General features: G+C 42.8%; 1 protein-coding gene across 3 annotated transcripts in view; it reads right to left on the reverse strand.

Annotated features, from left to right (window-relative positions):
* Positions 1–12,197, reverse strand: part of PATL1 (PAT1 homolog 1, processing body mRNA decay factor) — a 36,172-nt gene extending 23,975 nt beyond the window's left edge. Inside the window, exons 1-4 of one of the 3 annotated variants that reach the window (XM_061609709.1) lie at positions 12,088–12,197; positions 5,615–5,726; positions 5,123–5,337; positions 4,942–5,019 (exon numbers count right to left, since the gene is read on the reverse strand). In XM_061609709.1, coding sequence (XP_061465693.1) covers positions 4,942–5,019; positions 5,123–5,337; positions 5,615–5,726; positions 12,088–12,102 — 420 coding nt within the window. In that variant the 5' untranslated portion in view covers positions 12,103–12,197. Of the gene's footprint in view, positions 1–4,941; positions 5,020–5,122; positions 5,338–5,614; positions 5,727–8,443; positions 8,463–12,070 lie in introns of those variants that run through there. The other 2 variants (XM_061609710.1, XM_061609711.1) reach the window with 2 other exon arrangements.
* Between the last annotated feature and the right edge of the window lie 6,144 nt (positions 12,198–18,341).

The following is an 18,341-nucleotide window of genomic DNA, read 5'->3' on the forward strand; positions in this document are numbered from 1 at the left end:
CAAATCCCCATCTTATTCGTTTCATCGCCGCCAGCTCCCTGGTAAACCAGGGAGCTGGTTTGGCGCCACTCCGTAAGAGGGGGCACTCAGGAGCGATCGTGTCCACCGTCCTGGTCATTTCCCCATTCCAGAGGTAAACCAAGGTTTCGACAGAATCACCTGCTGCGGTGACAGGAAAATCCCCAAGAGCCATCAGAAAACCATCTGGATCCATCAGCCTCCTGGGGCGGACCATCCTAATCGGTTCCCCACCCCTGCAGAGGTTCTGAGTCCCAGTGAGTCTAAATTCCACCAGGTAGTGATCTGTCCATGACAAAGGAACTATAGAAAGTTCCTCCACACCAAGATCACCATCATCCCATCCAACACAGAAAACAAGGTCCAAAGTGGGACCAGCGACATGAGTGGGGCCAGATAATACTTGGGACAGACCCATGGTTGCCATGGAGGCCATGAAATCCTGAGCCACTCCCGACAGAGCAGTCTCGGCATGGATGTTGAAGTCACCCAACACCACAAGCCGAGGGGACTCCAACACCAACACCAAGACTACCCCAGCTAGCTCAGGAAGGGAGACTGTTGAGCAGCGGGGTGGGCGGTACACCAACAGAATCCCTATTCTGTCCTGGCCACCCAACTTCAAATATACACATTCGAACCCCGAAGACTGTGGGAGAGGGCACCTGTTCAGGGGGATGGCATCACAATAGACTACTGCAACTCCACCTCCCCGTCCCCCAGGTCTCGCCTGCTGCTGCACAGAGAAACCTGGTGGGCAAAGCTGGGAGAGATTAACCCCCCCAGCTTCATCCAACCAGGTCTCCGTGATACAAATCAGGTTGGCGTGCTCATCCAGGATCAAATCCTGAATGGCCATCGTTTTGCCATTCACTGACCTGGCATTCACAAGCAGCATTTTCAACCCGGGGGAGCTGTCACCGCAGCTATCCAGACTATTTGAATGGGGAGACAGTTTGGGGGCAACCAACACCCTGTTGCACTTCTATCTCCCCCAATGACGTAATTGCCTCCCCACTCCATATCTCCCTCTGCCCTCCACAACATTAATGGCAGCCCCTTGGTTCCCTTCCCCTGCCCACGTATGTTGAAAGCGCATCCTTCCTATATAGCAGGCAGGCTATACTCTTAAAACCAACACACTACACCGACAGGCAGGTGTCAAACACATAAAAAACCCTCCCACCGCACTAACTTCCAAAAAGAGAAATAATCATAATCATAATAATAAATAAACATAAAGCCTGCTGGATCAGGCCAATGGTCCATCTAGTCAAGCATCCTGTTCTCACAGTGGCCAACCAGTCGCCCATGGAAAGCCTGCAAGCAGGACCTGAGTGCAAGAGCACTCTCCCCTCCTGAGATTCCCAGCAACTGGTATTTGGAAGCATACTGCCTCCGCTTATGGAAGCAGAGCATAACCATCACGGCTAGTAGCCACTGACAGCCTTTTCCTCCATGAATTTGTCTAATCCTCTTTTAAACCCATCCAGGTTGGTGGCCATCACTGCCTCTTGGGGGAGCAAATTCCAAAGTTTAACTTTGCACTGTGTAAAGAAGTATTTTCTTTTGTGTTTCCTGAATCTTCCAACATTCAGCTTCACTGGATGTCCATGAGTTTTAATGTTATGCGAGAGGGAGAAAAACATCTCTCTATCCACTTTCTCCATGCCATGCATAATTTTATACACTTCTGTCATGTTACCTGTTTCTTGCCTTTCCTCTAAGCTAAAAAGCCCCAAATGCTGCAACCTTTCCTCACAGGGGAGTCACTTCATCCCCTCTGTCATTCTGGTTGCCCTTTTCTGAACCTTTTCCAAGTCTACAAAATACTTTTTGAGGTGAGGCAACCAGAGCTATACACAGTATTCCAAGTGCAGCTGCACCATAGATTTATATAATGGCATTATGATACCGGCAGTCTTATTTTCAATATGTTTCCTAATGATCCCTAGCATGGAATTTGTCTTTTTCACAGCTGCCTTCCTGCAAAAGTTAGTTCAGGCACAGGAATCTGCTCTATATCCTCCACTGTGAAGACAGAAGCAAAAAATTCATTTAGCTTCTCTGCAATCTTCTTATCCTGCTTAAGCACACCTTTGACTCCCCTTGCTATCGAAAGGTCCAACTGCCTCCCTAGACGGTCTCCTGCTTTTAATGTATTTAAAGTTTTTTTTGGTTGGTTTTTATGTTTTTAGCAATGTGCTCCTCAAATTTCTTTTTAGCATTCCTTGTCTTCCGGCATTTCTTTTGCCAGAGGTTTGTTCCTTTTTATTCTCCTCATTCAGGCAAGAGTTCCATTTTTTGGAGGAAGCCTTCCTGCCTCTAATAGCTTCTTTGATTCTGCTCATTAACCATACTGGTATCATACTGGCCCTGGTGGGACCTTTCCTGATCTGCAATATACACTTCAGCTGAGCTTCTAATTTTGTGTTTTAACACAACTCCCAAGAGTTTTGAAGTGATTTGACCCTCTGGACTTTGCCTTTCATCTTCCTTTTTACCAATCCCCTCATTTTAGGGAACTTTCTTTTTCTGAAGTCGAATGCAACCATGTTGGATTTTCTTGGCAATTGGCCATTTACATTTATGTTTAATTTAACACTATGGTCACTGCTCCCAGTTGGTTTGACAACACTTGCATCTTGCACCTGGTCCTGGGCGCCACTTAAGAGTAAGTCCAGGGTCACTGTCCCTCTGGGCGGTTCCATGATCAGCTGTTCTAGGGCACAGTCATTTAGGGTATCAAGAAATTTTACCTCTTTGTCATGACTGGAACATGTATGTAGCCAGTCTAGTCAGGGTAGTTGAAGTCACCTATTACTACATTTTCTAGCTTGGATTCTTCCTCAATTTCATTTTTCATCTCAAAATCTCTCTCAGAATTTTGGTAAGGGGGATGATAGACTGTCCCCAATACTTACTCTTGGGGCCTGGGATCATCACCCACAATGATTCTGTGGAGGACTCTGCCTCTTTGGGGGTTTCTACCATGCTGGATTCAATGCCCTCTTTCATGTACAGAGTGACACCACCTCCAACATGTCCTTCCTTGTCTTTCCAATATAATTTATATCCAAAGATAACTGTGTCCCACTGGTTTTCTCAGTTCCACCATGTTTCAGTTATGCTCACTATATCAATGCTGTCCTCTAAGACCAAGACTCTAGTTCTCCCATCTTGGCTCTAGCATTGGCGTATAAACACTTGTATAGAGTGTCTCTCTTCAAGTGTCTTTGGCACTTTTCGTTTCGCCTGTGGCAACTTTGTCTCTCTGGATTGCTGTCCTGTGCCCCTGCACTCTCAGTGCAATTCAAGGCCTACCCCATTTAAAATGTCATTGTTTTGGGGGGGTGGGATTTGATCCGAACCAGACCCTCCTTAGCTCCTACCAGCTTTCCTCCCTCAATCAGTTTAAAAGCTGCTCTGCCACCTTTTTGATTTTAAGCGCCAACAGTCCAATTCCATCCCGGTTCAAGTGGATCCCGTCCTTTTTGTACAGGCCTGGGTTGTCCCAAAAATGTTCCCCAGTGCCTAACAAATCCAAACCCCTCCTCCCAGCACCATCATATCATCCCCGCATTGAGACTACAAAGATGCACTTGTCTAGCTGGCCCTGTATGTGGAACTGATAGCATTTCAGAGAAAACTACCTTGGAGGTCCTGGCTTTTAGCATCCTATCTAGCAACCTAAATGTTGCTTCCAGGACCTCATGACTGTGTTTCTCCATGTGATTGGTGCCAGTGTGCACCATGACCCCTGACTCCTTTCTAGCACTATCTACCAAGCCATCTAGACAATGGGCAACATCTGCAACCTTTGTGCCAGGCAGGCAAATCATCTTACATTCCGCACACCCATCACACCCCCCGCTATCTGTGTTCCTAATAATCTAATCACCCACTACCAGGATCTCTCCATCTGGAGAAGTATCCTTGGCACAAGAGGATATCTGCTTGCCCCTAATCCCATCTGTACCTCTAAATGAAAAGCACCATGTTTCAATGGAATGGAGCAAGCCGGTTTCTCCGTAAGTATTTTGAGGACACCATCAATATGGGAAGAGTACACATCTAGTTAAAAAAATCCAGGCTTCACAGGTCTCAATTAAAAACTTAGAGTAATTCCCTTGCTGGATCAGACCAATGGCCCATCTCATCCAGCATCCTAGGTGCAAAAAGTGGCACAAACAGGGCATGAAGCAACAACCCTCCCCTACTCCTTGCATCTGACATTCAGAGCTTTAGTGCCTCTGGACCTGGTGGCTTCATTTAACTATTATGACCCAGCCTTGCTCTTTTTTGTATCCCAGCAAAAAGCCTCTGCATAATAGACCCATAGAACACTGTTAAGAATCAGAACTTTTTGGGGGACACTAAGGATGCATATACTTCAACAACCTTGTGGCTTGACCTACAATCAGCCAAGATGAAGAAATATTCAATAGGATAAAGACCAGCCTTCACCAGCCTGGTGCACACCCAGCCCACTTTGCCTGGACATAATGGAACTTTCAGTCCAAAACATTGGGAGAGCACCAAGTCGGCAAATACTGAAGTGGACAGTATCATGGACAATCTTACTTTCCTGGCCAGTATACCTGGCCTATCAACAATGAAGTAAGATAGGGCCTGTCCAGTCGTGATTTATGCACGGGATGTGTGTGTGTGTGTCTTTCTGCTCCTTTTGCAAAACCTCCTCTGATCAGCGTACATTTTCCTACCCCACTGTATCCCTTGTCCTTTCATCTAACTAACCTAAGAATGCAAGCCTCCTGGGCAGACAGTGTTGCTACCTTCTGTACAGCACACTAGATAAAACATAGAATAATGGAAGTTGTGGGGTGAGAAGATAGTCAGCTGCATGAAAAAGCAAGATTCATTTTAATGGAAGAGACAATATAAATAAATAAAGCACCACACCTGAGCGAGAAGTGGTCCTCTGATGCGCCTAAGAACTGAAGGCCCATCCCAGATGCTTGAATTTATGGCACCTTGTTGCTGTAAAGAAGGGAACACAGGGATTAAAAGCTAGAGAGGTCCCTCCAACCTATACATTGTACAAAAGAGATATTACTCATTCCCACCATCACTTGCTGCACACCTGGACTGGGGGCCGAGTTTGCACAGCCTGCATGATTGCTGGATCTTCCAACTCATTATCAATCACCATCTTGCTCAGCCTCGCTGCCAGGTTCTCTTCATGGTCTCCCAGCAGGTCCATCTCATCAGCGACTCCTGGATCCATTTGCTCTCCTGCAGATGCAGGCTTCTCTTCCAGCTCTGCCAATCTTTCATGGGCTTCTTGCCAGTCATCATCTGAAAAGGAATTATAAGGAGGATATTTGCCTAGCATTCTTGCCATGTCCCTCACTCCTTGTTTTATGGCTGCATCATCTTCCCACAGCTCATGGGGTATGAGACTGGAATAGCAAAGGGCTTTAAAAGCAGTCCAAATTTCAGCTGTGCAACTCTGACTGGACCAAAAGATCTTGTACAGAGAAGAAATGATGACAATTATGGTATTATGTAAAATATATAAAATAGCCTATGGCACATGAATGGAAAGACAGGTACACTTGTAACATAAACTCACCAATTGCACCAGCTCCAAATGTGTCATCATTGAACTGGTCAATATCTTCATCTTCCTCAGCCAAGTTATGAAAGGCTTCTTCATCCTCATCTAGAGGGCAGTCCTCAAGGGACTTAACCAAAAAGAAAGCCACAGCATTGATTTCAATATCTTCTTGTAGTATTCCAAAATATTGTCCTATAGGCATAACGGCTTGAAACATTTTTTAAAAAAAATAAAAATCCAAACCCACAGGAGTCGCAATTTCAGTAAATGGGTCCCCATCTTCAGCCTTCCAACAAATATGCAACCAATATCCCTCACAACACCCTCACACAAACCTTCACAGTCTATAACTTTCCTCCACAGCTGAAAACTACTTCCTATGTTATGAAATAGGATGACCCACATGGGTAGAGTCATAATTCCATTTGCAACTTCAACTGCTAAGGCTCAAGATTGCTCAGGCCAAAAGCCTCCCAAGAGATCATGTTGTGTCAGATCAAACCAACAATCCATTCACCGCTTCTAATTTCATTACACCCACATACCCTGCCATAGTCATTTCACCCCTTTGCTTCCCATGCTGTAATACTGCTATATCAACTCCTTATTATGCAGATATAGTTTTGTGGGTATCATGAAATTTGAGAAGCCCAATGGGGCTATTAACGTGTGGGGGAACAGGAGTGGTGTTGAGCAGTGTGCAAAATTTAAGTGTATTTCTAGCCTGTTTGAAACACGCAGAAAAGAGTGTCTTTACTCAGCGCATAGTAAAACTATGGAATTTGCTCCCACAAGATGCAGTAATGGCCACCAGCTTGGATGGCTTTAAAAGAAGATTAGACAAATTCATGGAGGACAGGGCTATCAATGGCTACTAGCCATGATGGCTGTGCTCTGCCACCCTAGTCAGAGGCAGCATGCTTCTGAAAATCAGTTGCCGGAAGCCTCAGGAGGGGAGAGTGTTCTTGCACTCGGGTCCTCCTTGCGGGCTTCCCCCAGGCACCTGGTTGGCCACTGTGAGAACAGGATGCTGGATTAGATGGGCCACTGGCCTGATCCAGCAGGCTCTTCTTATGTCCTTATGTTCTAGTGTACACTGCAATACATTCTTAGCTCCCAACCTGTATTTTCAGAGAACTATATGAATGCTAGAATATGTTGTGCTATCCTAAATGAGGTTGCAGCCCACAAATTATTTACTTTGCAACAGCCTTGTCAGCTTTAAAGGAAGACTCCAGAGTAAGTGGCTCAATATACCACTTCCCCCCCATTACTCTACTCCATAACAAGAAAGATAATACACCTTATGTGAACCATTGCATAGTTTAGTATTTTTATGCTCTCACTTCCTTTTTGGTATGCCAAAATGCATTTCACACAGGGAGTGATTTTACTCATGAGTCAGTTCAATTTGCATTTGGATCAAAGAGATCTTTCAAAGCACAAGCACATACCAGTCTTTAGTCTCTAGTACTTAAAACAAGACTACGTTGATTATGCTGGATACACAAAGAAATCAAGAATGAAACAATAGGAAGTATCTGCATTGAGCAAAAATGAAAATAAAAGGGAACAGGAACAGAAACAGAAACTAGCTAGGAGCGTTTCCATAATAAAGCATCCTCTTTCATATAGTTTACTTTTTACAGTTGAAGAGACCCTGGCAAATAAAACCAGTGTGTAAGGATCAGAGCTTAGAAAAGTTACTTTTTTTGAACTACAACTCCCATCAGCCCCAGCCAGCATAACGCTGGCTGGGGCTGATGGGAGTTGTAGTTAAAAAAAAAGTAACTTTTCCAAACTCTGGTAAGGATGTATGGAAATCCAATATGAGAAAAGGAACACATCTATCAAAGATAAAATAGTTTATCAAATAAGTGTTACTGTAGGGTTGAGGATTTGAAAGCTCAATCGACCAGTCAAATACTCATCAAATCACATCAAATATTTTAAAGTCTCTACCTTTATTAGAACAAAAGAAATACTTTAATATTGTTGATACTTATGCTAATCACAAAAACAAGTCAGTTAACTGTTTATGGCCTGGTTCACACATCAGGGTAAGCCATAGTTAGAAATCATCTATGACTTGCTGTAAATGAGCAGCTTGCTGGTGCACCCTGCTCAATTGTGCCCAGTTCGCTCACCCCAATTGAAGCAGAGGGGAAAGAAATCATGAGGCACCTGACTTAGTGTCAATTGTAACACAGGGCTTGTGGTTTGTTCCTCTTCAAACAACCCACTAGATGAAACTTAAGGTTTGTTCTTGGTTAACTGCTCATGGTTTGTTGGGAGGAACAAACCACAACTGCCAGTTTGTATCTAACACTAAGTTTGCTCCTCATCCATCTGTTTCTCAGCTCCAGTTAGGAAGGAGCAAAGTGGGCATGACTGAGCAGCATGCACCAGCACATCACTCATTGGTGGTAAGCCATAGCTTTATTTCTATGACTTACTGTTATGTGCAAACCAAGTCACTACAAAACAATTATATATATGTGCATGTTACACACACAATATTAGACAAAGTTATATAAGGTCTATATAGGTGTTAATATTCACTGAATAGAACTTCTATTTGGCTTTTATCAAGAAGTTTGGAATCAGCCCAGTTACAAAAATTTTGCAAAAATGAAATTAAAACAAAAGTAAAGTAACAGCAAATATTAAAATCAAAAGTCAGTTTTAAAATACAGGCATAAATGTTGCCACTTACATAGTGGCATTCTTGGCTTCAAGGTATTTTCACCATAGGGCCAATGTTTGACAGGCTGATTGATTGGCATGCCAATCCATATCATCTACCAGAGTGTACCAATATCTTTGGGCTTAGTGCATACTAACCATATTTATAACAGCTTTGTTCAAGATCCTTGTTGCTCAATAACCAGTCTCCAAAGGTTATGGGATAGGGAGAGCAATGGTCTGTTGCAGAGGAGGCAGCCTGCTTGGTGAGCGGGGTGGGGAAAATTGACTTTTCTTGGGTAAGGTCACTACAGTAGGGCCCCGCTTTACGCGTTCTGCATTACGGCGTTCCGCTGATGCAGCGGCTTTCAAGCAGGGGAAATTCCCCGTTTTAAAGCCGATTTTGACGTTTTGTGACATTTTGGCGTCATTTTTTCCTGACGCCGCCCATTATAGTCTATGGGGCCCTGCTTTACAGTGATTTCCACTTTACGGCGGGGGCCTGGTCCCTAACCCGCCGTATTAGCGGGGCCCTACTGTATCAATTTCATTTCTACCATCCAAAAAAGGAGTGGGAAGTGAAATCAAGATTTATTTATTCTTCAGCTTCCCAGGGATTCCAGCTCAAACTGCAAGGCAAAGTCTGGAGAGCTTTTTGACAGTTATACCTTGAAGAAGCAGTCATCAAATCGCTTCAAAGCTCACAAAATAGCACAAGAGGGTGGACAGTGGTGGTGTGTCCATTTAGTGGTGCTAACTTTGGAGAAATTAGATGCCTTCCATCTTCCCTTAGTCTGTTTTAAAAAGGAGACATCTGTCAAAAGAAGTGAAAGCTCAAAAGTGAAGCTTCATGTAGAAGAGTAATAACTGAGCAATTACTGCATGCACAAGATAATGTGGAAAGGGCCTTTTCAGTTCCCTTGTTCATGCAATAAGTGCTCCATTATTACAGGAAAGTATGGTTGGTCAGAGTGTGAATAGGTAAGAGCACTTAACTAATACTCCTAGCATCCCTGACAGTTAGGAACTTTTCATTATATTTCTATTTACTTTCTTCTATGACATATACAAGATTACAACCCTGTATTTCACATTCACAAATTCAGAAGAATTAAACCCTGGCCCCTGATTTCAAGCTCTCAATAGCTTACATAGATTAGAATTCCTATTGCACCAACAATATAGACACTGAAAGAAACGGAACTGTGGGTTGTATTCAACTAAGTCCTACTCAGAGTAGACCCACTGAAATTAATGAACCTTGGTCATGTATTAACTTCACTGGGTCTACTCTGAGCAAGACTAGCTTTTACCATCCTTGTTGCAGGGCAAAGTACTTAAAGGAGAATAAGGGCTACCTATTCTCAAGTTAGGAATCTTGACTAGGCACTTTTAAGACTATCCCAAGGGTATTACATTTAAATGGCTTAGATCAGTGGTTCACAAACCTCCCCCCCCGCCTAATGGACCACTTGAAAATTGCTCAAGGATTTGGCAGACCACTTAATGATTTTTCTATCTATTGTAGCAATTGTAAGGCACTGCTCTAGATACTGTATTATTTTTGTTGAATCAAGATTAAATGTTCTAATTCTAGCCTACCACTACCCACTGCTAATCCTCTCCACTCCTTCCAAGTGTCTCCCTCCCTCATCAATTCCACCCTGTCCCGCTCACCTTCTGTGTGGACCACTGGGTACTAAGAACAATGGAGCAGCTACTGTGGTCGCTACTTCTCCCAGCCCTGCTGCAGACCACATGAATGAAGCTTGCAGACCACTGGTGGTCCACAGACCACAGTTTGGGAACCCCTGGTTTAGATCACAGTTTGGCTCAGAAGTGGACACTTCAGGCCCAGGGGCCAAATGCAGCACTCTCCATCTGGCCCTTAGAATAGTCCCCAGGCCACCATCATTCTTGCCAGCCCTGTGTCCTGGAATGTGTCCTTGAACTATGATGGGGAGATTTGTGTGTGTTGGAGCCTCTTGACTTCTGCATGAATAGAATATATCCCATTGTACAATGGTAAGAGTCCCATCTGTCGTTCCACCCGCTTTCAACCTCTGGCTCTGCCCACTACTGGCATGCAGCCCCCTAAAGGTTTGCCATAAGGGAATGTGGCCCTTAGGCTGAAAAAAAGGTTCCCCACCCTTGGTTTAGCTACTTCAGATATAGACTCTGTCATGGCAGGAGTGAAGCTGAGGGAGAGATGGAGAGAAAAGTTGAGCTTACAGTGCCACAAGGACCTCCAGCCATTAAGTCCCCAGAGAAAAGTGCCTAGCACAGTAAAACAAACATGTTGCACAGGCATGCCTGCATCACTGAATACAACCCACTGCACACATGCTGCAGTTTGCTACCTCAGTGAAACCCAGCATGTCTATTGTTGTTGTTACATGCCTTCAAGCTGATTACAACTTATGGCAACCCTATGAATCTTTTCAGATATATTCATAGGGTTTTCATGGTAAGAGGTATTCAGACATAGTTTACCATTGCCTTCCTCTAAGCCTACAGCACCTGGTATTCCCAGGAGGTCTCCCATCAAAGTACTAACCTTTATTCTACCCTAATGTATTACATAAGACTGCCCCCATTTCTCTATCCTACAAGTCTCATGAGGGTCTGTTTCTCAGAAGATAAGACTAACAAGCCAGTCTTCTTTAGCTTATATCAATCGCTCTCCTATCCCTTCTTTCTATAAGCACCATCCAGATGAAAACACTATAGACAAGGCACACAAAAGGTCAGAAGATTAATGGAATTCTCCATTTCTCTTGTTTTAGTCCCCTCTTTTATCAGCTCCCCCCCAAACTAATGTTTTTCACATAGCTTTTGCAAACAAAGAACAACACAGTGTTTTGCAAAAGACTGCAACAAAAAATCTTGCTTGAATAAATACTTGCCTGATTGGTTGAATCCTCCAAAGCACTACTCCATAAGCAAGTCAGTTACATGTATTATGCCTTAATACATGGTAGTTTTGCATGTGGAGATACAAAACTCACAAGAGCCATCCTTCACCCCTCCCCCAGTATCCCAGAGCCCCAACTATGGGGTCCAGCTCATGGATTTTCTCCTATACTTCATACTTGGGTTGTCTGGCTATTCTATCAGCAATCCTTATTGTCACAGTCAAATCTCATTCATGGGTCATCATATAGGTTCCTTCCACATGACATTCAACATGACATTCCCAGCACAGGAATTAATTGGTGTCTATACAACACAATCCATCTATGGTGTACAGTCTCAAGCTACCCCTACATGTTATTAAATGTCTCTCTGTATGCAAGGGCCCCTCAGGAAATGAACATAGAGAAAAACCTCTTCCCTAAAGGCCATCACAAATGAAAGCGGCTTGTGTAGGAATTAGCCTACAGACTTGGGGAAATTATGACACTTCATATATCACAATAGAACTATGACAGGACTATCTGTTCCAAAATGGGGTGCGTAGGGATGAGATCCGCTCTCCTCCTTCCAGTTCAAGGGGAAGCACCCTCCCACCTTGCACAAAAGTATGTGGTCACGGGCTGTACCGGTCTCCCTGGTCTACAGAAGCTTCTACCCCTTCCGCGGACAGGAGACCTCCTTGGTCATTGTCCACGGACCTTTCGCTCCTAGAGCGGCACCTCTCCTTTTAGCACGCGCTATCGGACCGTTCGGAAAGGGAGAGCGAAGAGCTCCAAAGACGGGTCAAAGGTCACCGCAAGGGCGGTCCCGGCCGCTTCCGCCCGAACAAGGGAGGCCCTGCTTGTAAGAGGTCGGGCAGCGCCCACTCACCGGCAGCATTTTCTCACCTGGTAGCGGAACATGGTTCGCGGGGCGCGGAGGCTCCCTCCCCCCGCCCCCACCGCCCGGGAGGCTCCGCGCGGACCCTTCTCCAGCTCCGGGACCCCGCCCCCCTATACGTGCCCCACGTCTTGACGTAGTTCCATGAAGTCCACCACACAGGTTTCCTCTTGCGTAGATAACTTGGGCGCGCATGCGTGCTGGGAGTCCCCTTCTATTCCTGGTCCCGCTAGTAACAGACGAATGATGTTTTTTTCCTCCTTAAGGGGGAGTGCCGTCTTAAAGGCCCACAAGCACAGTTCTTCTTGCGGGGAAAGGGATATTCCATACCAGGGACGAAGTTTTATTTCTTGTTTCCGATGTAACAATTGGAGCTGTTGCGATTTATCCTTGTACTTGGATACATTTGAGCTTTATGTAGGATTCACAGACATGGCCTTTTTCCGGGGCACAAGAGCTCATGCCACAATAAATCAGACGTCTTTGAGATGGTACTACCACAAGTCGCTTTAGATTAATACCTGTATAGCCATCTGTTTGTTTAAACTGTTAACATTTTTGTATTCTTTACTCTGTACGCTGCTTAAGTGCACTTAATGGGATGTACAGTCCACTTTTTTATGACATGAACTTAAGGTGGCTTACAATATATATAATAAAACATCAAAGAAAATACAGTCATACCAATAAAATACACAACAGTAACAGCATCATAGAATACATGCCAATAACCAACAAATAAAACACATTGTCAAACAATGGAACGTTCATATAGTTCAGATCAGTCTGCAACCTATATTATTTACTTATTAAATTTCTATCCCAACCTTCCAATGGAGCCTAGGGCAGTAAGCATCAAAAAGCTAAAACAATGCAACAAAATAAAATGTATATTTAGATTTTGAAGAACAATATAAAAACCAACAAAACATTTGGAAATCTAAGAATTAAAACACAATCACATGCCTTCACACAGTTACTAATTTCAAGGTTGCCTTTTCTAGTATGTTTCAGCCATCAAATGCCTGAGTAAACAGTGTTTTTAAAATTTCTTCTAAACATCAACAGTGATTGAAGCTGAGAGACTTCAGGAGGAAGGGCATTCCACAAATGGAGAATCACCCCCAAGAAGGCTCTGTCACGAGTCAATACTGTACTATCTGGGCAGCAGCCAGGGGTGGCACCGACAACAGATCATGTAACCTGTACAAATTACAATCTGATTTATGTGTATGATCTATACAGGCTGCAGAATTTGATTTTTCTTTCAGGCCAAATATAAGCATAGAGTTATCACAGTCCACTCCATTACCCACAAGTCATCCACATCTGTTTCACAGGCCTGGAGTCCAGTGAGTATGGTAAGTAGATGTAACTAGAGGTTTGCTATGAATCAAGTGGAGTTCCAAAGAATATGTCTTGGAACCCAGTTTATTGTATCTGTTAACAACTTAGACAAGCAGAGTAGGAGTTTGTTGATAACATCTGTGAATGTTGGGAAACTAAAAGTTATTTTTGGTATAGATGAGAAAGAGGAAGGCATGCAGAAAGAATGGGATTACCTCTCAAATCAGAAATGAGGAGAAAGGTATAATTAATTATTCGTTTCTCCCTTTTTTAGTTTTTACTTGACAGTGTTGACTGGATTCTGTAATTATACCCTTTCTAGTAAAACCCTGTTGGAATGGTTTCTTGTGCTGTCTTTTTCTTTCCAAATAGATTAGATAATATGATGAGAAGGAGACAGAAACATGGTCAGAACCCTAAATGCAGTAATACAGCAAGTAGTACATAGGAACGAAGAGAACTATTACAATAGTTATGGTATAGAAATAGAAAAGGATAATAAGGTAGAACAAGAGCCCTACACCAAAAAATTAGAGAAATTAAATGGAAATTTAAACCAAGAGTAGGGAGAGGAACACACTGACTGAGATGAAATAAAAGGAAGATGGAATCAATACATTGAAGAACTCTATAAAAGAGATGCAAGGATGGCAGATCCATTCAAGGAGGAACCGTGTGATAAAGAACCAGAAATTATAGAATGTGAGATGAAAGTTGCTCTGAAAACACTTGGAAGAAACAAATCACAGGAACAGAGGGCATACCAACAGAGTTGCTACAAGTTACTGAGACCCAATCTATCCAAATGTTGACAAAATTTTGTCAACTAATATGAAAAATAAAATAATGGCCCACCGACTGGAAGCGTTCAATATACATCCCAATTACAAAGAAAGGGGATTCCAGGGAATGCAATAATTATCGAACTATTGCCTTAATATCCCATGCAAGTAAAGTAATGCTCAAGACTCTACAACAAAGGCTGTTATCATATATGGAGCAAGAAATGCCAGATGTCCAAGCTGCATTTAGAAAGGGAAGAGGCACCAGAGATTATATTGCAAACATACATTGGATAATGGAACAGACCAAGGAATTTCAGAAGAAAATCACCCTGTGCTTTATAGATTACAGCAAAGCCTTTGACTGTGTAGATCATGAAAAACTATGGAATGCTTTAAAAGAAATGGGGGTGCCACAGCATCTGATTGTCCTGATTCGCAACCTATACTCTGGACAAGAGGCTACTGTGAGGACAGAACATGGAGAAACTGGTTGGTTCCCCATCGGAAAGGGTGTGAAACAGGGATGCATTTTATCACCCTATTTGTTTAATCTATATGCAGAAAATATCATACGGAAAGCGGAATTGGACCAAGATGGAGGTGTGAAAATTGGAGGGAGAAATATCAATAATTTAAGTTATGCAGATGATACCATACTACTAGCAGAAACCAGTAATGATTTGAAAAGAATGCTAATGAAAGTTAAAGAGCAAAAGCAGGACTACAGCTGAACATCAAAAAGACTAAAGGAATGACAACAGAAGATTTATGTAACTTTAAAGTTGACAATGAGGACATTGATCTTGTCAAGGATTATCAATACCTCAGCACAGTCATTAACCAAAATGGAGACAATAGTCAAGAAATCAGAAGAAAGTTAGGACTTGGAAGGGCAGCCATGAGAGAACTAGAAAAGGTCCTCAAATGCAAAGATGTATCACTGAACACTAAAGTCAGGATCATTCAGACCATGGTATTCCCAATCTCTATGTATGGATGTGAAAGTTGGACAATGAAAAAAGTAGATAAGAGAAAAATCAACTCATTTGAAATGTAGTGTTGGAGGAGAGCTTTGCGGTTACCATAGACCACGAAAAAGACAACTAATTGGGTGTTAGAATAAACTAAACCAGAACTATCACTAGAAGCTAAAATGATGAAACTGAGGTTATCATACTTTGAACACATCATGAGAAGACATGATTAACTAGAAAAGACAATGATGCTGGGACAAACAGAAGGGAGTAGAAAAAGAGGAAGACCAAACAAGAGATGGATTGATTCCATAAAGGAAGCCACAGACCTGAACTTACAAGATCTGAACAGGGTGGTTTATAACAGATGCTATTGGAGGTCGCTGATTCATAGGGTCGCCATAAGTCAAAATCAACTTGAAGGCACATAACAATTTATTTATTAGATTTATATCATAGAATAGTAGAGTTGGAAGGGGCCTATAAGGCCATCAAGTCCAACCCCCTGTTCAATGCAGGAATCCAAATCAAAGCATTCCCAACAGATGGCTGTCCAGCTGCCTGTTGAATGCCTCCAGTGTCGGAGAGCCCACTACCTCTCTAGGTAATTGGTTCCATTGTCATATGGCTCTAACAGTTAGGAAGTTTTTCCTGTGTCCAGTCGAAATCTGGCTCCCTGCAACTTGAGCTCATTATTCCATGTCCTGTACTCTGGGATGATTGAGAAGAGATCCCAGCCCTCCGCTGTGTGACAAGCTTTCATGTACTTGAAGAGTGCTATCATATTTCCCCTCAGTCTTCTCTTCTCCAGCCTAAACATGCCCAGTTCTTTCATCTCTCCTCATAGGGCTTTGTTTCCAGTCTCCTGATCATCCTTGTTGCCCTCCTCTGAACCTATTCCAGTTTGTCTGTATCCTTCTTGAAGTGCAGATATCAGAACTGGACGCAGATGAGGCCTAACCAGTGCTAAATAGAGGGGAACTAATATTTCACACGATTTGGAAACTATACTTCTGTTAATGCAGCCTAATATAGCATTCACTTTTTTTGCAGCCACATCATACTGTTGACTCATATTCAGCTTGTGATCAACAACTATTCCAAGATCCTTCTCACATGTCATATTGCTGAGCCAAGTATCCCCCATCTTATAACTGTGCATTTGGTTTCTTTTTCCTAAGTGTAGAACTTGCATTTATCCTGTTGAATTTCATTGTGTTGTTTTCAGCCCAATGCTATCAAGGTCCCTTTGAATTTTGTTTCTGTCTTCCACAGTATTAGCTGTGCCCCCCAGTTTTGTATCATCTGCAAATTTGATAAGCATGCTCTGTACCTCCTCATCCAAGTAGTTAATAAAAATGTTGAAGAGCACTGGGCCCAGGACCGAGCCCTGTGGTACCCCACTCGTTACTTCCGCCCAGTTTGAGAAGGAACCATTGATAAGCACTCTTTGAGTACGATTCTGGAGCCAACTGTGGATCCACCTGATAGTTGTTCCATCCAGCCCACATTAAGCTAGTTTGCTAATCAGAATATCATGGGGCACTTTGTGAAAAGCTTTGCTGAAGTCAGATATATTATGTCCACAGTCTACAAGGGAGGTTACCTGATCAAAAAATGAGATAAGATTAATTTGGCAGGATTTGTTCTTCACAAATCCATGTTGGCTCCTAGTAATCACTGCATTGTTTTCAAGGTGCTTACAGATTAACTGCTTTATAATCTGCTCCAGAGTTTTTCCAGGGATTGATATTAGGCTGCCTGGTCTGTAGTTCCCTGGTTCCTCCTTTTTGCCCTTTTTGAAGATAGGGACAACATTAGCTGTCCTCCAGCACTTCACCAGTCCTCCATGATTTCACAAAGATAAGAGACAGCGGTTCTGAGAGTTCTTCAGCCAGTTCCTTCAATACTCTAGGATGCAGTTTATTGGGCCCTGCTGATTTGAACTTGTTCAAAGTGATTAGGTATTCCTTGACCGTTTGTCTATCATTCTCAAGCTCCAATCCTGCCTCTTCTACTTCATGTTTCACAGGAGGGTCATAGACCCTTTTTTGGGAGAAGACTGAGCCAAAATAGGAATTGAGCACTTCTGTCTTTTCTTTGTCATCTGTTATCATTTTGCCATCCTCATTGAGTAGCTGTGCCACCATATCCCACCCATCCTTGCAGTAGAAGCCCAGCGCGACAAACAAAAGCACTAAAAACACTCTAAAACATCATAAAAACAGACTTTAAAATATATTACAAGACATCCTTAAAAACATACAAAACATCTTTAAAAACATATTTTTTTTAAAAAGCATTAGAAACATCTTTTTTAAAAAAAGGTTTAATAACAAATTAAAAAGCAATTCCAACACAGGAGCAGACTGGGATAAAGATCTCTACTTAAAGGCTTGTTAACAGAGGAAGGTCTTCAGTAGGTGCTGAAAAGATAACAGAGATGGCCCCTATCTAATATTTAAGGGGAGGGAATTCCAAAAGGTAGGTGCCACTACACTAAGGGTGCATTTCCTATGTTTTGTGGAAAGGACCTCCTCCTGATAAGGAGTGTCACAGTGATAGAGCTCCTGATAAGGACACCCTCTCCCACCACCCTTCACTACAGTGGAACAGCACTGTTGTTGCAGTGAAAGGAAAGCCTCTTTGGCCATCACTAATAGGGAAATCATAGTGGAACGCGATGTGTCTGTTTACACAGAACATAGGGAGCCTCCACACTATCATCATTTTGCAGGAGAAATTAAAGTGCATACCAGAACTTTAGGTTTGTGGATTAAAGTGCTCTGCCAACCCTAGCAGAACAAATCAACTTTTTAAAAAACACACTTTCTATGGTTAGGAAAGTGATGGGGAAATGCAGTGAAAAGTGTCAGATGAGTAAATGGTTAATGAGAAGATGTATAATTACCACACAAGCAAACCAGGATGAATGCTCATTGTGTAATCGTGCCATAAACCAGATGAAATATTGGATATAGTCTGTTGCATAAGCTTTGTCCAATCAGATCAGGATGAATACGGAATAAACAGGTCAAAGGGAAGAGCCCATAGAGGATCACTGCATGCCCCAAGGATCCTTATAAAGCTCTTCATTCATACAGTAATTATGCACATTTTACCACTACCTACAGATCTACCTACTTCTGTCAGTTC

The sequence above is a fragment of the Rhineura floridana genome, chromosome 2 (genome assembly GCF_030035675.1).
Source record: "Rhineura floridana isolate rRhiFlo1 chromosome 2, rRhiFlo1.hap2, whole genome shotgun sequence".
NCBI classification, from domain to species: domain Eukaryota; kingdom Metazoa; phylum Chordata; class Lepidosauria; order Squamata; family Rhineuridae; genus Rhineura; species Rhineura floridana.